The 21,792-nt window shown below is 40.0% G+C and overlaps 1 protein-coding gene across 1 annotated transcript in view; it reads left to right on the forward strand.

Annotated features, from left to right (window-relative positions):
* The first annotated feature begins 6,358 nt into the window (after nucleotides 1–6,358).
* Nucleotides 6,359–21,792, forward strand: part of LOC137982144 (fragile X messenger ribonucleoprotein 1 homolog A-like) — an 18,735-nt gene continuing 3,301 nt past the window's right edge. Inside the window, exons 1-14 of the mRNA XM_068829208.1 lie at nucleotides 6,359–6,542; nucleotides 6,610–6,662; nucleotides 6,787–6,880; nucleotides 7,201–7,272; nucleotides 7,599–7,681; nucleotides 8,486–8,551; nucleotides 10,028–10,121; nucleotides 11,233–11,349; nucleotides 11,451–11,618; nucleotides 11,902–11,980; nucleotides 12,404–12,522; nucleotides 17,191–17,277; nucleotides 19,688–20,014; nucleotides 20,759–20,909. Of these exons, the coding sequence (XP_068685309.1) occupies nucleotides 6,492–6,542; nucleotides 6,610–6,662; nucleotides 6,787–6,880; nucleotides 7,201–7,272; nucleotides 7,599–7,681; nucleotides 8,486–8,551; nucleotides 10,028–10,121; nucleotides 11,233–11,349; nucleotides 11,451–11,618; nucleotides 11,902–11,980; nucleotides 12,404–12,522; nucleotides 17,191–17,277; nucleotides 19,688–20,014; nucleotides 20,759–20,909 (1,561 nt within the window). The 5' untranslated portion in view covers nucleotides 6,359–6,491. The remainder of the gene's footprint in view (nucleotides 6,543–6,609; nucleotides 6,663–6,786; nucleotides 6,881–7,200; nucleotides 7,273–7,598; nucleotides 7,682–8,485; nucleotides 8,552–10,027; nucleotides 10,122–11,232; nucleotides 11,350–11,450; nucleotides 11,619–11,901; nucleotides 11,981–12,403; nucleotides 12,523–17,190; nucleotides 17,278–19,687; nucleotides 20,015–20,758; nucleotides 20,910–21,792) is intronic.

Genomic DNA, 21,792 nt, shown 5'->3' on the forward strand with positions numbered 1-21,792 from the left:
GTTTCATCCGAGACAAGGAGTGAAAGGACTTGGCTGGTTTTTCATATACCGGATCGGAAATAATGAATGTACACAAAACAGAAGAACAAAGCGAACATAACAACAGTTCATTAGCAAGTCCTAATCTGAATAACAATCGTAATTTTGTCCTCCGCCATTTTTTTCCGGTATATGGAAGTCTACCCAAGGACTTGCACATAAATGCAATTCTGACTACACTACAACGAGCTTCGAGTGAGAGTTTATTTAGGATGTGTCAGTCAGCCGTACAAATGCAAGACAATCCTACAACAAATGCAAGACAACCCAACTATAATCTCATAGAAGTTGACCTATGCCAGATACGAAAAACCACTAAAACCACCCTTTAGATGTGGCCATAAAACATGTGGAAACGTATTTCTCGTCTAATACAGCGGCACAAAACCCCGAGGAAAGGGTGAAAATAAGTAAAACAGCACATAATGAAGTAAACAGAGAGGGAGACTGACTGACCTAGAATGACCTAAGTCTCCCGCCAAACTGTTAAATACCCTTAACTAGTCCCGTGACACCCTGCTAGCCTCACCATCGTGACGACAGAATATCAATTTCTGACTAATTCAGTCATTCAATCCTCACAAATTACATTTTGTGTGATATGCTAGAACGATCATTTATAAACAGCATATATAACTTGACCCTATTTAAGCCAATCCTTTAGTTCGTGATTCAAGGATACGTGAGACATTTGACGGCTAATATCGCCTTGCTCATTTGACGGTTGACGGTAAAATTATTGCGTTTTTGACGGTTGACGGTTGATGGTTAACCCCATTGACACCATCCTTAAAGTTTTATAGCCTTTTGATATATTTGCCTTGTAAATCGTTAGGTGTACGCACTCAATTAACAGATTGATTTGTAACCCTTCCAACAATGGGAGTTTAAATTTTACTTTTTTTCTTTTTCCAGAGACTGCAAACACTTAGAGGCTGCATGATTATGACTAAAAACAAACGAATTATGACTTTTAAATTTAGTTTAATCCTTTCGGTGGAAATTCCGGCAGTTCTATTGAAACTAAAAAAACCCTGTAAATTTGTGTCGTTTTTTATAAATCGAAGCGGCCGGGGCAAGAAAACAAAAATTTGTAATGAACGAAAAAGTTTGTCATTTATGAATTGCCAAAAGATGCAGTTTAAGACAAGTTCATTCAAACTTAATTTACTTAATGGACGGAAGAAAATTGGCATAGCATCCAGACAGTATTCATAAAGCAGTAAATTAAGCCGGATTGGGGTAAGGTTTGGTGAAAGTAAATGAGGAACAGATAATTTAAAGCGAACGCAACCTATTCCGACAGCATTTTCAGAATTTTATGATTTACAGGCCGGTTGCAGGTTGACATTTGAAGTCTGAATAATGCTGCCCCGTACGGTTTCCCCTACGGTGCCAGACAGACTGACAACGTGTCTCCGGTAGAATACTGTTTAATAGCAGCACTGACTTTTCTAATCTCTATTACATTCTACTATTTTGTAGTGTAAAGTCTTTTACAAGGCGATGGATTACGAGTGCCGGTAGGAAATAGTACAGGAACGGGCGTCTATAGCTGTTTGTCACCGAGTGACCAAACCAATTAATTAGAAGAATAGATATTGTACAAGTACGCGTCAACTTTTGGCCGTAGCTGTCTTTTTTAGAGGTGGCGGAGGTTCAGATAAGAATGAATGAATGGACCTCGTTTCTGGAGATAAAATGATGTTGCCCTTTTAGGGAGGTCATAGTTTCTGGTTGTTCTACAGTGCTTTCAAAAAGCTCTCGTATACGTAAAGAAATATGTATAAATCGACGGTGTACTTCATTCCCAGACCGTAAGCTGCGCAGGCTCTCAGGGCTGCCTTAGCGGAAATATAATATGGGAGGCATGTTGAATATGCAAATTTATGCAAGAAGCATACGCGGAAGGTTCATATATTGAGTACCAGTGTTTATTTCATAAACTTTTCAACTATTTAGTTCATTTAAATTGACTGCTATTGGACCACATAATGGTCATCAGAATTGTTAACGTTAGCTCCTGTTTCGTTATCGTGTTTTTCGAACATGACTTGACGAGCAAAGCTAATAACTCCGATGCCGATGACATCAATTCCGCAAAACGTTTTTCTTTGTTTCGGTGGAAAAAAAGACCTCACCTGAATAAAGATGTACAAATACACCTGTTCACATATAGCACTTTAAGCGTCCTTTTCCATGACCAAGCATAAATCATCCGGTATTAAAGGAGGACAATTAAGATAAAGAGTTATCAGTTAATAGCAGTTGCTATCATGTCTTAGCCAATAACCTGCCTTAACACTTATTTTTTCATACTTTTTTTTACTAAGGCTTTCAATTTATTACTCATTCATTCGTCATTACATTCAACGAATGAGACCTGAAAAGAGAGCCGGCAAAAAGCTATAGTAGAATAAGGGGACTGATTTCCATGGTTTTATGACGAACAACAGCCTACCGTTTAGCGCCAAACATGAACCGGCTTTATCGAATAAATTATGGCCAGTTTTACACCGCATTCACCTTGAAGTGGAAAATAATTTGTTGCCCTTATCAAGGCTAGCAAGCCACTTCCTCTACGTCAATATATTTCACTATCCTCGACCTAAAGAACAAATTTGCCTGTTTAGCCGTAACTTGTTCAGCAGGCTTCTGAATCTTTTCAGTTGGAGGAAGAGAGTTAGTTTCAGTAGTCTCACTGACAACCTTTGGTACCTTTTATTATCGCTAAATTCTTATTTATAACCGATCTTTTGTAGGCACTCATGCATAACGCGAGCCGCGAGGAAATTTGTTCCCATGCACTCAGTACTGACAGAAGATTTAGCGATACCGTAGTTTTTTTTTTTCATTCAATGTTCATTGAAATAATAAAATATTAAATTAAGCGACAAAACAAAGAATATCGTAGGGTTAGGTCTGCCGGTGAATCTCATGATCTTAAGTGAAAACAATTTCCGCCCCAAAAAGTCATTATTAGTAGGACATAAAATGGAAGGGGATGCGTTGTAGCGGTGAGATCAGGCGCTTCAGCAACGACGACTACGGCAACGGCAACGGCAACATCAACGTTGTAAACATGATTTTCATTATTTATTGTCTTCCTGGCTCCACAGCTACGATGCTGGGGTACCAGGCCTTCGATTCCGAGACTGCTTGTGGTTTTTTTTAGGTTTTTTTTCTTTTAATCCGACCGACCGACCCACGGCGGTCATGCTGGTGTTCCAAAACAAAGAAATAGGGGCCATAATGGTGTACCGAATTAATCCTCCGGGAATTGAAGTCTATTTTTATGCAAATACTTTCTTTTCTTTCAGTAATCCAATATGTCTGCTGGTCACGGGTTTAGAAATGAAGAGAGACAAAACAGGATGTTGACTAGGGGGTACTCGGGATACGAGGAGCACTCGGGTTTTTTTTTAGTATACCCGAATCAACATCGAAAAATGAATCTCTTCATAATAAAATACAGATAAGATAACGAGGATAGGGGAAGATGAGGGAGATTCAGATTCTATTCATCTCATCAATTAACGCAGCTTTATCAGAATAACTGTCTTGTCTTTTGGTTATTGTTTTCTTGGATCTGTATATTTGGTGATGTCTCAGATCTAAGAATGTTTATGAAGGTTCAATCTAACAATTTGCAGGTATGGATTAAGAAGCCTTTTTTCCTCAGTTATTTTTAATGTAAGACGCATGGTCAATGTTGACCTCTTTCCTTTTTTGTCGCTTATTTTTTGTCGCACCTATAGACTGAGAAGGGCCTGGATATGGCGCATCGGTGATCTGAGTCGGAGATTTGGATTGGGCGACTTGTGGATCTGTTATGGCATCCTTCGCATTCCTCATCCTCAACTGGACAATTTTGATCTCCAAACTTATGGGCTTTCTACTGATTGGCTGTTTTGTGGACGTAAGTTTTGTTTCTGTTTTAAAAGTTTGTAACTAATCAAATAAGCTCACGCTCTTGTGGTTAACTAGCTCAGAAGTTTCGAACTGTCAGCGCATTAACACAAGGCATTACGTTTGTTAGCTACACGAAAATTGGAGGATTAATAAAGTTAATGTAGGTAATACACGGATTAATAGATTTTGTGAGCAAAGTGAACGCCAAACCGTACTGTGCACGCGTTAAGCCAAAATACCGCTTACTGGTAGTGGTGGTTTTCATCCCACAAGTGCGCGGCAGTAATCTTTGATGCTATATAATAATCAAGCCAAGCATAGGTTAAGACGGGTTAAAAGGCGGTAATGCCTGTAGCCCGTTGGGGGGTAGGGTGGAAAGGCGGGGGAGGAGTGTTAACAGGTGGTAAGGTGGTAATACCTGTAGCCTGTTGAGGGGTTGGGTAAAAAGGCGGTAATGCCTTCGGGGGAGGAATGTTAACAAGTGGTAAGGTGGTAATACCTGTAGCCTGTGGAGGGGTTGGGTAAAAAGGCAGTAACGCCTGCGGGGGAGGAGTGTTAACAGGTGGTAATGCCTGTAGCCTGTTGAGGGGTACGGTTAAAGGGTGGTAGTGCCTGTAGAGATGTTAGGTTAATAGGTGGCGAGGTGGTAATACCTGTAGCCTGTTGAGGGGTTGAGTTAAAAGGCAATAATTTCTGTTGCGGTGTAGGGTGTCTTTTGTCTGTAATGTCTTTGTTGGGTTGGGTTGTGGATTGTTCTGAACCTTCAACGATTGTAGCTCGTCAACACGCAGAAATCCAGCATTTTATGATATCCTAACCACAGAATGACCAGGAAACGCAAATCGCTAAGGGAAGCACTATCATTATAATCAACGCATAGCCTTGCTACAAGCTACAAGCTACAAGCTGAGGGGTTCTTTGGGCTGGACTGGACGGGCAAGCTTACTTCTGGCTGTTGCGAGTGTGGCCATTCTTCTTGGTGGATGAGACAAACTTCACGTAAAAACACAACTCAGTTTTATTCCAACATAGATTTCTTCCACAACATTCACCATATGGGCTGATGCAATCTGCCTCAACCTGGTGTTACAAGATACCGTAACATTTACTTGCGGTTACAAGGAGTTTTACATGTTGAGTTTGCACGCAACACTGGCGCCCTCGAGACGTGACTTAACGAGAGGATGGCCTGAAGGAGGAATCAAGCCAGCAATCTGATGAGCCCATCCGATCGAATACACCGCAGCCTCGAGCACGGAAATGCCCGTTCCCTTCTTCGTGGCTGCTATGCAAAGCTCAGTTAGAATCAGAGCCCCGTGGAGTGGATGCGCCGGACAAACTGGGACGCCGGTTTTGGGCATAGCCCATGAACGCCAATTATTCCAGCCGGAAACATATGTTGAAATTGTGGAAGTGGACTTGGAGCAGAGTTCCATCAAGTCAGGCGTCAACCTGCCAAGGTGTACATCACGAAGCAGACTGGGATAGGACCAAACGCCAACACTGAAAACTTCTAAAAAACACTAAACTAATCAAAAAATGCATCAGGGAAAGACTCGCACAACTTAAAATGGGATGAAACCCGCCTCATGCAGGACTTCCACCAATGCCTAAATGGTATTCACCCCTCTCAAGTTGAACATCCAAGCAAATGCGCACTAAATGGCAACGCCACTCTTAAATCAGTAAGTCGCCCCGCCTATTAGAATGGCGGCCTCCCGAAGAGAGTAAATCTAATTGGTAAAAGACTAAGGGTTTCAAAACCTTTCCAAAAATCGTTCTCTTAACTTTCAAGCAAACGAGCACTTAAAAGCAAGAAGATTCTAAATGAGTAACTCGCGGTATCTAAATGACGGCCATCCGAAGAGGGCAAACCGTAGTGGTAAAAGACGGACCAAACTCCCCCACTGGAAGATCAACAAAGCGGACATAAGACAAAAAGGAAAAGACTGCGCAAACGCAAACCTTGATAAAAGAAACTAAAACATACACGAGAACGATAAAGCGGACAAAATAAATAATTGGTAAAGCAACAAGAAAAACGTAATGTGTCGTTCGTACAGTTTTCGACCCGAAGGAAGAACTCACACCTTAAAGACAGAAATATATGCCAATATGCAAAACAATTCCACAAAAGAGTTGATTACCAATAACTCTTAAGGACAATTATACGAATTCTTTTAGGGACGTGCAGAAAACAAATAGCTGCTAAACTGCTTACCGCAGATATTTTAACATTCTTGGGTGACAGCACAAAGGCATTAATCTTTACAATGCCTTTTTATTTGGTCTTGGAAACGTAATAGCGATATTCACCGTTACGACACCTATTGTCATCAATGTGCCAACCAGAGTTCTATTGGCTGTCGAAACAAAGGATTCTTTTGTTCGGTGGTCAGCAAAATTTAAATAACAGAGGAATTGTTTATAAACAGTGAAGTCTCCTATTACATTGCTTCTTTTTTGTTTCGCGTGCAGATTGCGCAATTTGTTGATATCCCACGCTGCTCCTGGATCCGCGAGCAAAATTGAGCAGGAAAATGGAGGATTTGGCAGTAGAAGTTTGCGGTAAAAATGGCGCTTATTACAAGGTTAGTTTCTCAAAATTCATAGACATTCAGCAAATTCCTTACAAATTAACGAATTCTCATATCACAGGGCTACGTGAGGAATATTCACCAGGATCAAGTCACAGTGTCTCTTCAACACGAGTACGCAAGCTTCTAAGATTTCAGTTAGTCGTTTGCAAGGCATTTTCGTGGCGTTTTCATTTGTATTCTTTGCTTATGTATATTACTTGCTTTGCTGCATTTTAATTTTTTTGTTTCATTACAGCTTGAGTAACTGGAGGAGGGTTTCTTACGAAGAAGTACGTTTACCTCCAACCAGAAGCCAACGATGTGATTTGTATGTCGATGATGAAGTTGAGGTACAGATTCCTTTTTCATTGTTTTAATTAAATGTAAAACTGTATCTATTAACTTTTCCCAATTTGTGATAAAATAATTTTACCATAACGTAATGTAAAATATATGTAATTCAGGTGTGAAAGGTAGTCAGTACGAATTTTCTGATCGATGGTGATGATGACGACGATGATGATGATTATTATTATTATTGTTGTTGTTATGAGCATCATCATTGATTCTAAGCTTTAACGTGCACTTCGTTATTGAGTTGTTTGGGCTCTGATTTAAATGCACAATTTGGATTATTGGCTTTTTGTTCAACACTTGCATCTCATTTTAGGTTTTTACCAGGGATGATGATGGTGAGCCCTGTGGCTGGTGGCCAGCAAGAATTGTCTTAAAAAAGGGAGAGGTAGATATTATTTCTTATATTACAACTTAATCCGGGTTTAAGTTTGACATTTAGAAATGGGTCTCATTACTGACAATTCTTGTTATAAGTTTGGTGTCCTTCCTCCTCTTCTCTTGTAACTGGTTTGCATTCAGATGGTGCAAAATGTAATTGACATACTTACATCTGTAGATTGTACATGTACAATGGCAAAATGAGTCACTTATATGCCGTGGGTGTCTATGTCCTACTTTGCAACATCGCCATGTTGATCTGTCTGTGGCCATGGTACAGGCTTTCTGTGGTATCTCGTTTTTGTTTCTAACTTATTTTCTTTTTCTTTTCAGTTTTATGTCATTCAATATTCAGGTTGGGATGCAACATTTAATGAAATTGTTCCAAGGGAAAGAATTCGCCCTGTGAGCAGAAAGTAAGCAAGTAACACTAAAAACTTGGATCAAAATGTTTAGTCTTGCTTGAATTAAGGTCAATTCTATGTGTTTGGCACAAATTTGACTAAAAAATCTCTTTCAAAATAATGTTATCTCTAGCTGGTGTAATATTAGCATTATACATGCAGTCACATGCCTTTCTTTATATAGCTGGAAGTTAGGAATCAATGGTACTTATCATTAGTCTCAGCCTTTTACTTTAGCCAAGTAACACTTATGCATTTATCTTTATCATTTTGAATGTTATTATTGTTATTGTTCTCGTTATTATTAGGGTTAGGTAAGGTTTAGGGTTAGCAGGGTTAGCATTAGCCTAACCTTAACACTACCACTACCTCGTCATATGTAATAATGTTAGTACTTGCAGTGTTACATTTAACGGTAGGTTTAAGAGTCACTTTTTACGAGGTTAACATGTTGGGCTCCTTATGAATGGGGAACTGCATGATCTTAAGTATCCAACAATGATTGCTTCTGTAATCTTTGGTGTAGGGCCTAGCACTACTTAAAGCACTTTTCTAGATTGAGCTGCCAGAAGTGTAGAAATCTTGAAAGATAAGTTTTGATTGACCCATTAAAGCCCAAGGGGCCCCCCTTTGACAAGTAAAATTAGTTTCTTTTAGATTTATGCTTCTCTTTGGAAAGGCATCTGGTATTTGTAATAGAAAACTATGATAATTCATTTCTGGAGGACTTGGTTTTTGTCATGTGCCTCAGGATTCTGGGTTATCCAATAATTTTATTATTAAGTGATACTCTTTGTTGCATTTTGGATTTTTCAGTGGGCCAATTTCCAGGGATATGTACCACAAGAATATGATTGATGTTCCACAGGATTTGAGGCAGCTGTAAGATCTTTATCAATATTATTGTCACATTATCACTCACTAACCCTAACCCCAACACTCATGTTGATCCAATGGTGGTTACATTACAAGTAATAAATATAGCTGCAGGGATGTCGCTTAGTGCCAGCTGCCAGTGAGAATCGCCTCTTGAAAAAAGGGGTGATCGCCGACTGAATTATGGCCATCAATCAAAGCGACTGAGAAGATCGCTAATTATTCTCTACAAAGTTTAAAAGTCATTCGACGTGTGTTAACAAAAAAATTGAAAATCTGTTAGCATATGGAATTATCACTGGAATTTATCGATACTGGAAATGAAATAAAAGTGTTGTTTTTTTAAGTACTGTTGTATGTGTCTTATATCTTTCCCTGTATTCGCTGTCTTCGCCATCTTGAAGAATGCCGGGTGTTGCGAGACATTGGGAACAATCTTGTTACCAGGTCCCTTTGATGCTCAGAGCATGAACTTACCATCTTAATAGAACCTTCAACCGGATGAATTTATTCTCAGCTGCATCCCTGTAGCTGTTCTGGTTAGTTAGATCATTAAATGCACATTCGCAACTCAAATCGAAAGGGAGACGTGATCTTTGCTGCTTATCTGGACAATTTAAGCAATAATAATAATTATTATTATTATAGTCTCTTACAGACACCTGAAAAATCCATGTGCTCGAACTGAGTGGCACTCAGTTGGGAGCAGGTCTAAGTCAAAGACTCCTACTCAGTGAACGGACCTGCTCCCAACTGAGTGGCTTCATAGTTCAGTAGGTAGACCATTGCCCTGGCATCGGAGAAGTCATGAGTTTGAATCCTGTTGAAGCCATCTTAGGTTTTCAGCTGTCTATAAGAGACAATAAGATATTGCTTAACTTTGTCCAGGTAAGTGCTAGGATCACTTCTCCTTTTTGTCTATAAGCTGCACACATTTATTTCAAAACTCAAATCATTGCAAGAATCAAACACCTGGAGTATGTATTTTATTTTACTCACTTGCTAACTTGCGCTGGATCAAATTGAATGGCATGGTATAGTTGTTATGGCAATGGATTTCAGTGCTCTGCATTCAAATCCCACCCTGGTAATCAACTGGATATGACATTGGCAAGGTCGTTGGTTGAACTTTGCCACACTTTGTGAATATTAAGCTAACTGGTTTCCTACGGCCAGTTGCAGTTATTTTCTTGCTATTATGGCTGAATTATGATTATTTATTAATTTACTTTCATACTTCCCCCCCCCCCCTCCCCTTCCCTCCCACATGGTACAAGTTACTACTTTTATAAAGAAAGTTCTGTTTGTTTTTTTGTCTTCACATTTCATAGCACTCATAACAGTGCAGCTATAGGGTTAGTTTTAGGTTACGTCTAACCCCCTTTTATATTAACTTTTAAATTTTAATTTTAGGGGATGGTACTTCTCACCCATTGGCCGTTTTTTGTTCTTCGTGTAAACTTGACTTTCACTTGTTTATAGCTGCAAGGATGACATTGTCCATAGAGAATTCAAAAAACAGACTGGGGCCTCCTGTGTGTATTATAATGATGAGTTAGCTGTTCTTGTTGTCTTGGTAAGCGTGTAGGGTGTATGTGTATTTGGGGGTTAGGGTCAATTTTGGACAGACAAATTTTACTACTGATTCCTACGCTCCTATTCGAGGAGCATGCATGGAATACTATTTATGTTCTATTAAAGTGCCTATAAGACTAAAGAACATTTATTGGGGGTTATAGTCACTTGAAACTTCAATAAGTGAATGCTAGGATACTTTAGAATTTTGCATCTTCTGTCTGTTTCATATGGGAGTTCCCCCCCCCCCCCCCCTTCCTCGGGACCTGAATAAGCTACATATATTACTTTACTTACTTTTTTCTTGGCTTTTCAGTTTCTGCATAAATTAAGCTAATTTTGCTTTAGCTTTTAACCCTAACATCAATAAATTGTTCTATGGAATGGGAAAACCTTCCAACAGGACCAGCATTGGTTTTTCCCATTTTACTCTTTATTCTCCCTCAGCTGACAGTCATGATATGCTCAAATTACACCTCTACAGTTAAGATAAAGTTAAGTATTACTTAGATCAAATTGACATAATATTATGTGTGTAACAGCTGTGTAGATGAGTGCTTCATTTCAAAGAGCATGACTCTGTGAAAGTTGTTGAAAATTATCAGCTTTAAGTGCTCCAGTCTTGCTGTCATCTCATTGCATTAGCAAATCCTCAGTTGCTAGTGCTTGGTCTCAATTTTGTGTGGTCACTGACTGTCATAATAATACTGAGAATGACAGTGACAATGATAATCATATTGCTAATGCTAAGTATAATAATAATTAACAATTAGACCTGTAGCCTGCAAGGCCTACGGGTCAATATCCCATGAGGCAAAGCCGAATGGGCTATTGACCTGTGGCCCTTGAGGGCGAAGGGTCTAAATTATTGTTTTAGTATCACCCAACTAGTCGGACAGAAAAGGCAATAACAAAGTTAGCAAATGCGAGTTGAAGAAATATTAATTTGGGAATAAAACAAAAGAAAGCGTCACGCTTTTCGCTACTCGAGGACTATTACTAATAGTCCTCTAGTAGCATAGCCAATCAAAATGCATTTGCATTAGTCCACTAGTTGGGTGATACTAATAATGGAGTAGACTGAACTTTGAGAAGTTTGCTTATTTTTTTAGTCACGGAATGAACGCCCAGTTAAGTGTGCAGCCATGTTAAGTGAAATCCATTTCAGAAGTCTGCGAACAAAAATGCTGCTACAGTCTTGGACAGATGACACTGCAAGACAGCTCCAGGTTTGACAAAAAGTTTTATCTATAGATGTCTCAGATAACTACATTGTAGTGTTCAGTGGTAATTGCATTGTCACAATTGAGTTATTTCTTATCTTTTCTAGACAGCCAAGAAGCATCTAGGTGTGGTTGACATGTTGACATTACCAGATCATTTGATGGGTCTTGCAATTGGTGCACAGGGAGCCAATATTCAGCAGGCAAGGAAGTTGCCAGGAATAGTCTCCATTGAAGTGGATGAGGATAACTGTACTTTGCACATTTGTGGGGATGTGAGTTTTATACTCTCTCTTTTCTTTCTTGAACTTAAAGCTACAAAGGTACGAGTAGTGTGTTCATTATTATTATTATTATATTTTAGTCCTGTCCTAACACATCAAGGAAGGCTTTAGTCAAACTCCAGTTCTAGATAGAGTCTTTCTTAGCCAAAACTCTTTTAATTTTCAATATCATCATAAAAAAATAACAATTCCTTCTCCATCTACCAAGCGTTTTTTGCACTTTATAGTTACAACAATAAATAATATTATTGTTCCCCTTTTTGTTAATGAACAGAGTGAAGAGAGTGTAAAAGAAGCTCGAAGGGTATTAGAGTTTGCTGAAGAGACGGTGTATGTGCCAAGACCCCTTGTTGGTAAGTTTGATGCAGGGAATGCAGATGTTATCACCTGCCCATTGGTTGACTGAACGGCAGGATTAGACTTGTAAAGTATAATCGAGTGTACATCGTTCTTAATAATGAACAAACACCATACCTATCATTTACCTCAACAAATTCTGATTTTAAAAAATCAGCATGTTTTTGAAAAAGTGCCCATCCAGAGACTAGAGCTTTTGTTGTTTCACTTTATTTTACAACAGTCACTAAAAATAAAATCACATATAACTGTTGTAATAGCAATTATAATTCTGGCATCTTTAAAATTATTTTACAGTGTTTCTTTGTTGAGCAGTCCTATTAATATCAAATAATAAATAAATAAATGTAAAGAAGTAAAGAAGATAAATGAACAACTAAAAAAAATGTTAATTTAATTTAAAGTGTGCCAATTTTTAGGCAAGGTTATTGGAAAGAGTGGACGTATTATTCAGGACATTGTAGATCGATCAGGTGTCACACGTGTCAAGATTGAACCTCCAGAAGAGAGATTGTCTATTGATGAAAAAGCTGCCAAGGTAACATTATTTTTTGAATGGACATTGTTCAAGAATAAGTTTGCATGTTATGGTACTGGTCTCGTGTAAATCACAACAAATCTCAGACCAGGTCCAGAAATTTCAAGCCAGTAGGCTTTTGGGTCAGCCATATATTTATTAGAAAAAAACATATTGTTTCCTCTCGAAACCCCGGGTGGGGGGGGGGGGGGAACTCCCATATGAAACAGACGGGGATGCTCGTCGGCTCGCTTAGGGGTGTCAATTTTGGATTTTGGTCTCGTTTAGGGTAATAATTTTATTGCTTCTATAGCGCATGATACATGAGAAGATGCTCTCGTGCGCTTTTCAATGACAAAAACTAGAATTCTACTATTTACAATCAAATCAGTTACATGAAAAATGGAAAAATCTAAAGCTAATTAATATTCCAGCTATAAAATTGCATAATATCAACTATAAATTCATACTTGATCAGATATTCTGTAAATTATAAGCTTTCCGAAATAAATGAGTCTTAAGGGCTTTCTTGAATGTTTGTACGTTTTGAGAATGGCGGACTGCACGTGGTAATTTGTTCCATAAAGCTGGTGCAGCCGCTACAAAGCTACGATCACCTAATGTCTTTAGAGTTTTTACTCGAGGAGGCTGAAGAAGAAGCTCATTAGTAGATCTAAGATTATATGTACACTGAGTCCTAAGGGTGATCAATTCAATTAAATACGCTGGTGCAAGACCATGGATTGCCTTAAAAGTAATGAGCAGTATCTTAAACTGAATGCGAAATTTAATGGGTAACCAATGTAACATTTTAAGGGAGGGGGAAATGTGATCGAAACGCCCTACGTTACAAATAATTCTTGCTGCTGAATTTTGTACCCGTTGGAGTTTGTAAAGTTCGGTGGCTGGTAGACCATACAGTATACTGTTACAATAGTCCAAGCGACTCGTGACAAGGGCATTGACCAGGATCTGCGTGGTTTCACGACTGAGGAATTTCCTAATTTTTCTTTTGTTATACAAGTGAAAGAAGGCAGATTTGCATAGGCGATTGATGTGGCTGTTTAGTTTGGGCTGATTATCGAGCCAGCATCCGAGGTTCTTGACTTCAGAAGACGAGGAGACTTCCACCGTTCCCACATTGATCGAATCAATGTTGACTTTCGCCAGTTGCTGCCTAGTCCCAATAACTAAAAATTCCGTTTTGTCATCATTTATCTTCAAACGATCAGCCAGCATCCACTTCCTTATGTCGTTGATACACGCTTCCATGGCTACCACTGCGTTGGCGGCATGTTCGGGATCGGGTTTAAACGCAACATAGAGCTGAGTATCATCGGCGTACGCATGGACTTGGGGGAGGTGTCGCTCAATGATGGTAAAGAGCTTGCTGGCGTAAAGAACAAAGAGAAGAGGACCTAGGCGGGAACCTTGAGGGACACCACATTTCACTTCGAACTTTTTAGATGTATGACCATTGATCGACACTGACTGGGAGCGCTGGTATAGATACGATTTGAACCACGAGAGCACGTTACCAGAGATACCAAAATCTGACTTAAGACGGTTTAACAATATCGCATGGTCTACAGTGTCAAAGGCAGCACTTAAATCTAGTAAAACTAGAAGGGTTAGGTGCTGCCTATTCATATTCATAAGAATGTCGTTCTTGATGCGGAGAAGTGCAGTCTCGGTACTATGGCACTCACGATACGATGACTGGGCTTTCGGGTAGAGGTCATGAATGGTCAAATGATTGTGAGTTTGACTAAATACAGCACACTCAGTCAGTTTCGAGACAAATGTGAGATTACTTATGGGACGAAGATTAGGAAAGATGACTTCAGCTTTTGGTTTCTTCAGCTTTGGGTGGACATCAGCGTGTTTCCATCTATCTGCAAAACACCCAGATTGAAGTGACAGGTTTATCATCTTAGTAAGTACAGGAAGCAAAACATCAAGACACTCAACAACAAGGGTGGTTGGCATAGGATCCAGTGAACTGGTCTTCTTGGTTGCTTTTGTTATAAGACTACTGACTTCTTTATCAGTGAGAGTTCTAAAGTCCTGGAAGAGGCTGTGGATCTCAGGGTTTTGGGGAAACATCTCGTCCGCTGAATGGATGTTACCGGCTGCGGTATCTAGTCCAGTTCGTATTACATCGACTTTTTTGATAAAGAAGTTACCAATATCGTTAGCAAGCGTCGCATTACTATCTGAGTAGCCTTGAAAATGTAACTCACTTTCATGATTGAAGAGTGTTTTTGCAGAACGAAATAGCTTGCGTGTATCATAGCTATTCTCCGCTATAAAGTCGGTGTAGAACTCTTGTCTGGCTTTCTTCATCTTAAAGGTTGCACGATTTTTTTTTGCTTTGTAGTCGAGGAAGTCCAGGCGAAGTTTCGTTTTCCTCCATTTCCGTTCAGCTCGGCGGCGCATCCTTTTAGCTGTCTTGATCTCATTATTAAACCAGGGGACGATCGGTCTTTTTGTCACAGTCTTATTAATGAGAGGTGCATGACGATCCAGAGCTGATGATAGAGCTTCGTCATAGTGGGTGACAAGATCATTTAGCTCAAGAGAGTCGATGGCGTTGCTGCATAAGTCTGACTTTGACAGGTCATCTCGCAGAGAACTGATATCAATCGACTTCAGTTTCCTGAAGGATATCCGCTTCGACTTCAGCAAAGGCTTTTCAACTTGGATATTACAGTGGACGGGTAGATGGTCAGAGAATAAGTAATCAGTCCACGGAGAAGAAACAAGCAACTGGTCGGTGTTTCTTGTTATAATGAGATCTAAGGTGTGACCACTTATATGTGTGGGAACCGAAACATGCTGGTCTAACCCAACACTGTCCAAGAGTTCAAGAAACCGACAGGCGTCAAGGTCGTCAGACACATCAACATGGATGTTAAAATCACCACAAATCAGGAGTTGATCGGTGCAGAGTACAGCATGCTCTAGATAATCCGAGAATTCAGTCAGGAACACACCTGTAGTGATTGGATGGGCATCAGAGTATGGTGGTCTGTAGATGATAATCAAACGAAAACGGTGGCTTCTTGATGTTATGTTCCACTCAGAGTATTCAAATGATTGGAATTCCCCAGTGCCACCACCCAGTCGTCCTGTTCTTGAGTAATCAAGAAGATTGTATCCTGCAGGGGTGCACAGAACTCTAGCAGCAGATTCGTTTTCGTGGAACCACGTTTCTGTTATTGATGCGATATCTGGTTTATAATCACAGATAAAATCAATGAAATCACCAGCCTTGTTATTGAGCGATCGTGCGTTTATTGTACAGAAACGCAGGGTATTTCTATCTTCAAATGGTTGTCGATTTACAGGTCTGAGGTTGTTGATATTCCGACAGCGCGGAGAACGTATCGGCAAGTCGTTGATGCGATACGAAATCACAGGGATCCCGCGAGACAGATTGTTTGATTGTTTGGTATTTCTATCTTCAAATGGTTGTCGATTTACAGGTCTGAGGTTGTTGATGTTCCGACAGCGTGGAGAACGTATCGGCAAGTCGTTGATGCGATACGAAATCACAGGGATCCCGCGAGACAGATTGTTTACGTCGATCAAGTTAGATGGATTACGTCTTGATTGCAGTACCCGCCTGTCTATAGAAGCGTGTCGCCTTTGGGTACAATGACCATTGTTCACAGGCCCGGGATTTAGTTTAAACACTAGATCACCTTCAAGCGTGCAATGGAATGTGGCGCTGGAGTTGGAATAATAAGCACATGGGCATTTAGTTCTCTTGATCTTACCATGTAGGAATACTGTGCATACCAGTGCTGGACGCCGAAAATAATAGATGGAATGCACTCCATTGATATTCAGAAAAGCGACGGTAAGTCCATGACTCAAAGACCACACCGGCCGAGCATCTTGAACATGATTTTCTTGCGAAGTAGAAGAGCTTCGACCAGAAAAAGCACTCCACACTAGAGTATGTGCATTTAGACTATTGTTGAGATGAAATATATTTCCATGTGGGCCTTTTAATGCGATGAAAATAACCAACAACACAGAGCAACAGAAAGCCCGCCCGCCTCTCATTATGCATGTGATTCCTTTGATTCCTTCCGGGCAGAGCGCTAATATTTTAAGCCGCCAAGGTCTCGTTTAGGGTTCCACGAAGAAACACAGAATTATGCGAAGAAAAACAGAAGTCAAATTTTCTTTTTAACTTTTTAGGGGTCAAAATTTGCTTAAGCCACGGCCAGATTGGTCTCCTTTAGGGGTCACAAAAAGCTTGAGCCACGCCCAAATGGTCTCCTTTAGGGGTTAAATTCAAAATTTTCTGACGAGCATCCCCGTCTGTTTCATATGGGAGCCCCCGGGCTCGAAACCAGGCTCTAAGCCTCTCGTCCCAGTTTCATGTAAACAGCTTCAAAAATTTCATCCCGGTTTGAGTTCGTCCCGGTCTCATGCAAATACCCCCTAAGAATGCTGTCCAAATCACAAAAAGAGTTAAACTGCTGGGGAAGTGGCGGGGGTTGGGGGAAGGTGACGGGGGAGATGCACAAAGAAATTCTGATTAAAAATTGATCCAAAAGACAACCTGTTACTCGTTGTGTTGACCCCACCTGCTGTTTATTAACAGAAATGTAATAATGGAACACTGAAAGAACTTTTGTAACTAACCACAAAGGGTCTCTTTTTTACCTTTAGAAAGAGGTGTCTTTCCTCTTTGTTGGAACCAAAGAATGCATCTCGTATGCACGAATGATGTTGGATTACCACTTGTCCCACCTTAAGGTAATATATTTTTGGTTTGTCACATGAACAATGCAGCTTCAGGGAAGTTAGGGTGAGCATTAAAGGGAGTGGCTCTTCACTACCAAACCGTTGCAGTGCTCGAAATAAAAAAAAACAGTTTGTACCTGTTACAAAAGCCAGGAAAGTAAACCCGTAAATTTGGTAGCCCTGATAAATGCTTGGTTGTCTATTGGGAACCCCCCTACAATTGGGTGTCTTGAAAACAAAGACCCCTAAGACGTGAAAATGGATAAAGTAACCCAAAACCCTCAATTTGGCTAACACTAGGCCTAAAAATCAACTTTAGGCCTGGTTAGGCCCAGGGTTAGCCAAATTCAGTGTTTTGAGTTACTTTCTTCGTTTTCGAGTCTTAGCATCTTAGGGGTCTTTGTTTTCTAGACACCCCCTACAATTAATTGCACGCCATGCTGAGATGTAATCACAAGGTGTTAGAGCTTGAGTATCCCACAGGTGTTAGCATGGTTAGCTGCATGGTCTTAGAGCTTGAGTATCCCAAGTTTTTTTTTGTGGAAGTCTGGGTTTAAGTTTTAGCATTTTCAAAATGGAGTCGCCATGTACATGCTTGTGACATTGTGTCTTGAATTTTCCTACATGTATCTGACATTTTCTTTAAAAGCCACAGATATTCAAAACACGTGAAAATGCTCGACTGCGGCAAATCAATTATTATTTAGTTCACACTACTATCAGACAAATAGGAATATATTAGTTACATGAAAACCGTTCGTTAATACCGTGAGGATTGAGGGTGCCGATTTGGAAGATGAATTTTTGTTCCAGATTCTTGCGGCTTTCCGTCGTACCTAGATGTAGGGAAAGGCCGCAGATAGCCATGTGTTTTTTGGAGTGGTTAGGGAGATTAACATGAGGAGCGACTGGCTTAGATGCATCCTTGTCATTCTTCTCAACATCGCGAAGGCGTTCGCGGAATCGGTCGCCTAGTCGTCTACCTGTCACGCCAATGTATAATTTATTGCATAACGTACAGGTTATGCAATAAATGACATTTGCGGAGGTACATGTGAAACGATCGGTGATCTTAACAGATCGCTTAGGTCCCGATATCTTGCAAGTGTTAACAATGAAAAGACAAGTTTTGCATCGTGAGCGTGCACATTTGAAAGTACCGGGTTGCTCGTTAGTTTTGAGCGCGCTTCTAACTAAAAGTTACCTACGTTTTTGTCGCGTTTGAATGAAATAAGTGGGGGTTGCGTAAAGATTCTACCAGTCTCGGGATCATTTTGGAGTAATTTAAAATTATTAAGAATATTTTTGACTGCGTGATTATGAGGATGGAAAGTGAGGGTGAATGAAATTCTGTCTTTCTTATTTTTTTGTGACGTTTGTAGTGCTGACTGTCGATCAAATTGTTGGCTTGTAATTGGCTTGGTTGTCCGTTGTTTTTTCTTCGGGCAACTAACTTTTTCATTTTACCACGAACTAGTCGTCCGGTAAACTTTGTGTTCGTCTCGGACGACCGCTAATTTCGAGTGCTGCGTTGCTATGGACCCCTTAAACTCTACAGTTATCCTTTGTTGCGAAGTGTGCTCGATTTCTTTGTCTGGTTCGACTCAACCATATTTGGTAAATCACGTGACTAAAACAGAAAATGCCCAAAAACTAAGCGAGTTAACTATGTTTTTCACAAATTTTTAACGTCATAAGGCCCTCCTTTGACACCCTTTTCAAAACATCAGTGCCCTTTTTTATCGAAATAGAAATCCCGTGCTACATTTTACGAAAAATGATGGGACGGTTCTCATCCGGTGAAAAAACCGCCTCTTCCTTTCGTTTTCTGGGAGTTTTAACATGTTTTTCAATGAAACGCACGGATGAGAACTGGGACTAGTTGCGCATGCGGTTTCTGGTTGAAGTGATGTCAGATTTCCATGGAAAAAGTTGCTTCAAATAATTTTCTGTAGTGCTCTTGACTAAAAATCTTCCTTAGCAACCATCGTCTTTCTGTAGGTAAGAGCCACCCCCCTTAAAGTGTTTATGACAGATGTTTTTTTTATTTACTCAATTGAAAGATCATGGTTTTCTGCGATTAAAAAAAACAAAAAAATTCCATACCAATTTTCATTCTGAATCTCAAAAAAGGGAAAATTCGAGCCCTGGAAAAAGTTCGTTCTGGTATTGACGTCACAGTTCTGCTATCCCTAGTCTCCTTATTCTATTAAAACCATGATGTTTCGATTGAGTCTGTCATCTACACTTTACGCTCCAGGCTGCAACGGAATTTGTGGTTCAATAATTTCTTCAGTTTTTGTTAAGCCTTGTGTCTGTCGGTTTGGATGACAATGTAAACCTCATTACTCACCGTTTATTCCTGTATTTTAGTAAATTGTGTATGAGCTATCTTGGTGAACAAATTATTTTTTCAACAAAGGACGTAGAGCAAATGAAGAAAGAGAAGGAGGCACTTGACCAGCAGCTTAGAAGCATGGGTATCAATCCTCCCCAAGGTCCCTCCTATCTACCAACCCCATCAGAGATGAGGCCTGGACCCAGTTTATCTTTTATTGGTCAAGATAAGGACAATATGTTGAGCGTCCGTGACAGGTCACTGACTACTGAGAGTTATGCTGGCGATTTGAGCGAAGGCATGTTCGTGAGTACAAATGATGGACCCAAGACGAAACCTACTATACGAATACGATCAAATAGTGAATCAGAAGGAACCGAGAATAAAGCCAACATACAACCGTCCAACCGAGTAAGTTAACAGCATTAGTTCTTATTTTTCGCATTATCTTACCTTCTGTCAGACATTTGATGGATTTTAAATCGCCCTTCATTGAAGTAATTGTATAAAAAAGGTTAAGCTATTAGGATCGCTCATCAAAATTTTCATGTCTTCGCGGACATAAGACAAAAAAGTAATTCACTCCACTTGCTTTAAATAGTCAGTCTACTTTGACATACACAATTTTAGAACAAAGCGAACTTCACATCGGATGAATAGACCATATTCGTATTCTCGGTATTGGAATAGAACTAGCTTGCAATGGAGGCTAATGCAGGGGAATCTTTTCAAATGCAAATACTTTTTAATATATTCCCCCGCATTTGCCTCCATTGCAAGCTAGTTCCAGTCCAATACTGAGAATACGAAAATGGTCTACTGGATACTTGGCTACGCGACTACGTGGATACGCGGGTCACATGGCCACTTATTTATTTTAACTTCTAGTACAGTTTTTACTGTTTTAGTCTTAGATGCTTATTAAAGATTGAAGATATATTTTATTTCAAGTATCTTAATGTCTTCTGTTTGGGTGGAGATTTGGGTAAATAAATTCGGAGGCCAGAAGAGACTCGCAGTCAAAGGGTACTACTGTTGGCAGTATTGTAATTGTCTGTGGTTCTTATGAGCCTGTTAACCAAATGAAAATGAAGACTTTGAATCAAAGCATATACCATAAGAGTAGCTAATGTTATCGTTGTTTATTGAACACAGCAAAGTACAGGAAATTGCAGGAGAGCGTCAACACCGACTTCAGAGTTAAAAGGAATTGTGGAGGAGGACACCGAGGAGAGTAACCGTGGGAAGAGTAAGAGTGCGACAAGCGCTACTAGAGAAAACGAGAAAGGAGGAGAGATACCAGCAAGTAAGAAATGAAGTCTTACCACAACATTACTCACTTACATGAGGTTAATTGCAGTTTAACTGAGTTAACAACTAGGCGTGACTGCAGTCCGTGATTTTGTTATATTTGTGCATGCGTTGGATTCCTCGTGCTTTGCGTGGTACAACTTATTCATTTGTGTGGAGCGTTCATCGGTTTTTTCCCTCCCTCTCTACTCCCCTCTACTTTCCACTGTTTATCAGTGTGACGGGTGCCTGTCTTTTCGTGGGCGTGGGGGCTTATGGCTGCTTTGTCAGGTTTTGACAGCCATCGGTGCACTCTCCGTCTTGGAGCTGGCTGCCAATAGTGGAAGCTCCAGGATGGATCAGGCACTCAGCCTCCACTTAGCGACGCAGTTGTTAAACACATGTAAATGCAAAACTGCAAAACATTGACTGTCACTATGCATAGGTTTTCTTCACTCGCGCTGTTCTATATACAATCGCTACACATTTTACAGACAGTACTTGTCAGTTCCTTAGTAAGTGGTAGACACAACCGAGGGTTCTACCAGAGAAAGGGTTGTATGCAGAACCATATTTCATGAACGTCGGGTAAAGGCCCGTTTAGACGGTTTCAATAGGGAGCTTAAGCAACGACGACGGCGAGGGCAACGAGAACGTCATCTCAAAATATAAATTCACGTTATTGTAATCAATTCGTGGTTATTTCAACCTTTTTAATATGACAAGGGTGTGGCAGTTCCTCAAAAATGACACTGGTCGGAACGGCGGTTAAATTAGGGAGGAAAATGAAAATTTATCCTCAAGTGCTAACATTCTTCATAAAACCTCAAATTTGGCTATTTCACGTTGTTGTTTTGAAAAAGAAATGGACAAAAGTGAAAAGCGCACGTGCAGGGCGT

This window comes from Montipora foliosa, chromosome 13, assembly GCF_036669935.1.
Source record: "Montipora foliosa isolate CH-2021 chromosome 13, ASM3666993v2, whole genome shotgun sequence".
Lineage (NCBI taxonomy): Eukaryota > Metazoa > Cnidaria > Anthozoa > Scleractinia > Acroporidae > Montipora > Montipora foliosa.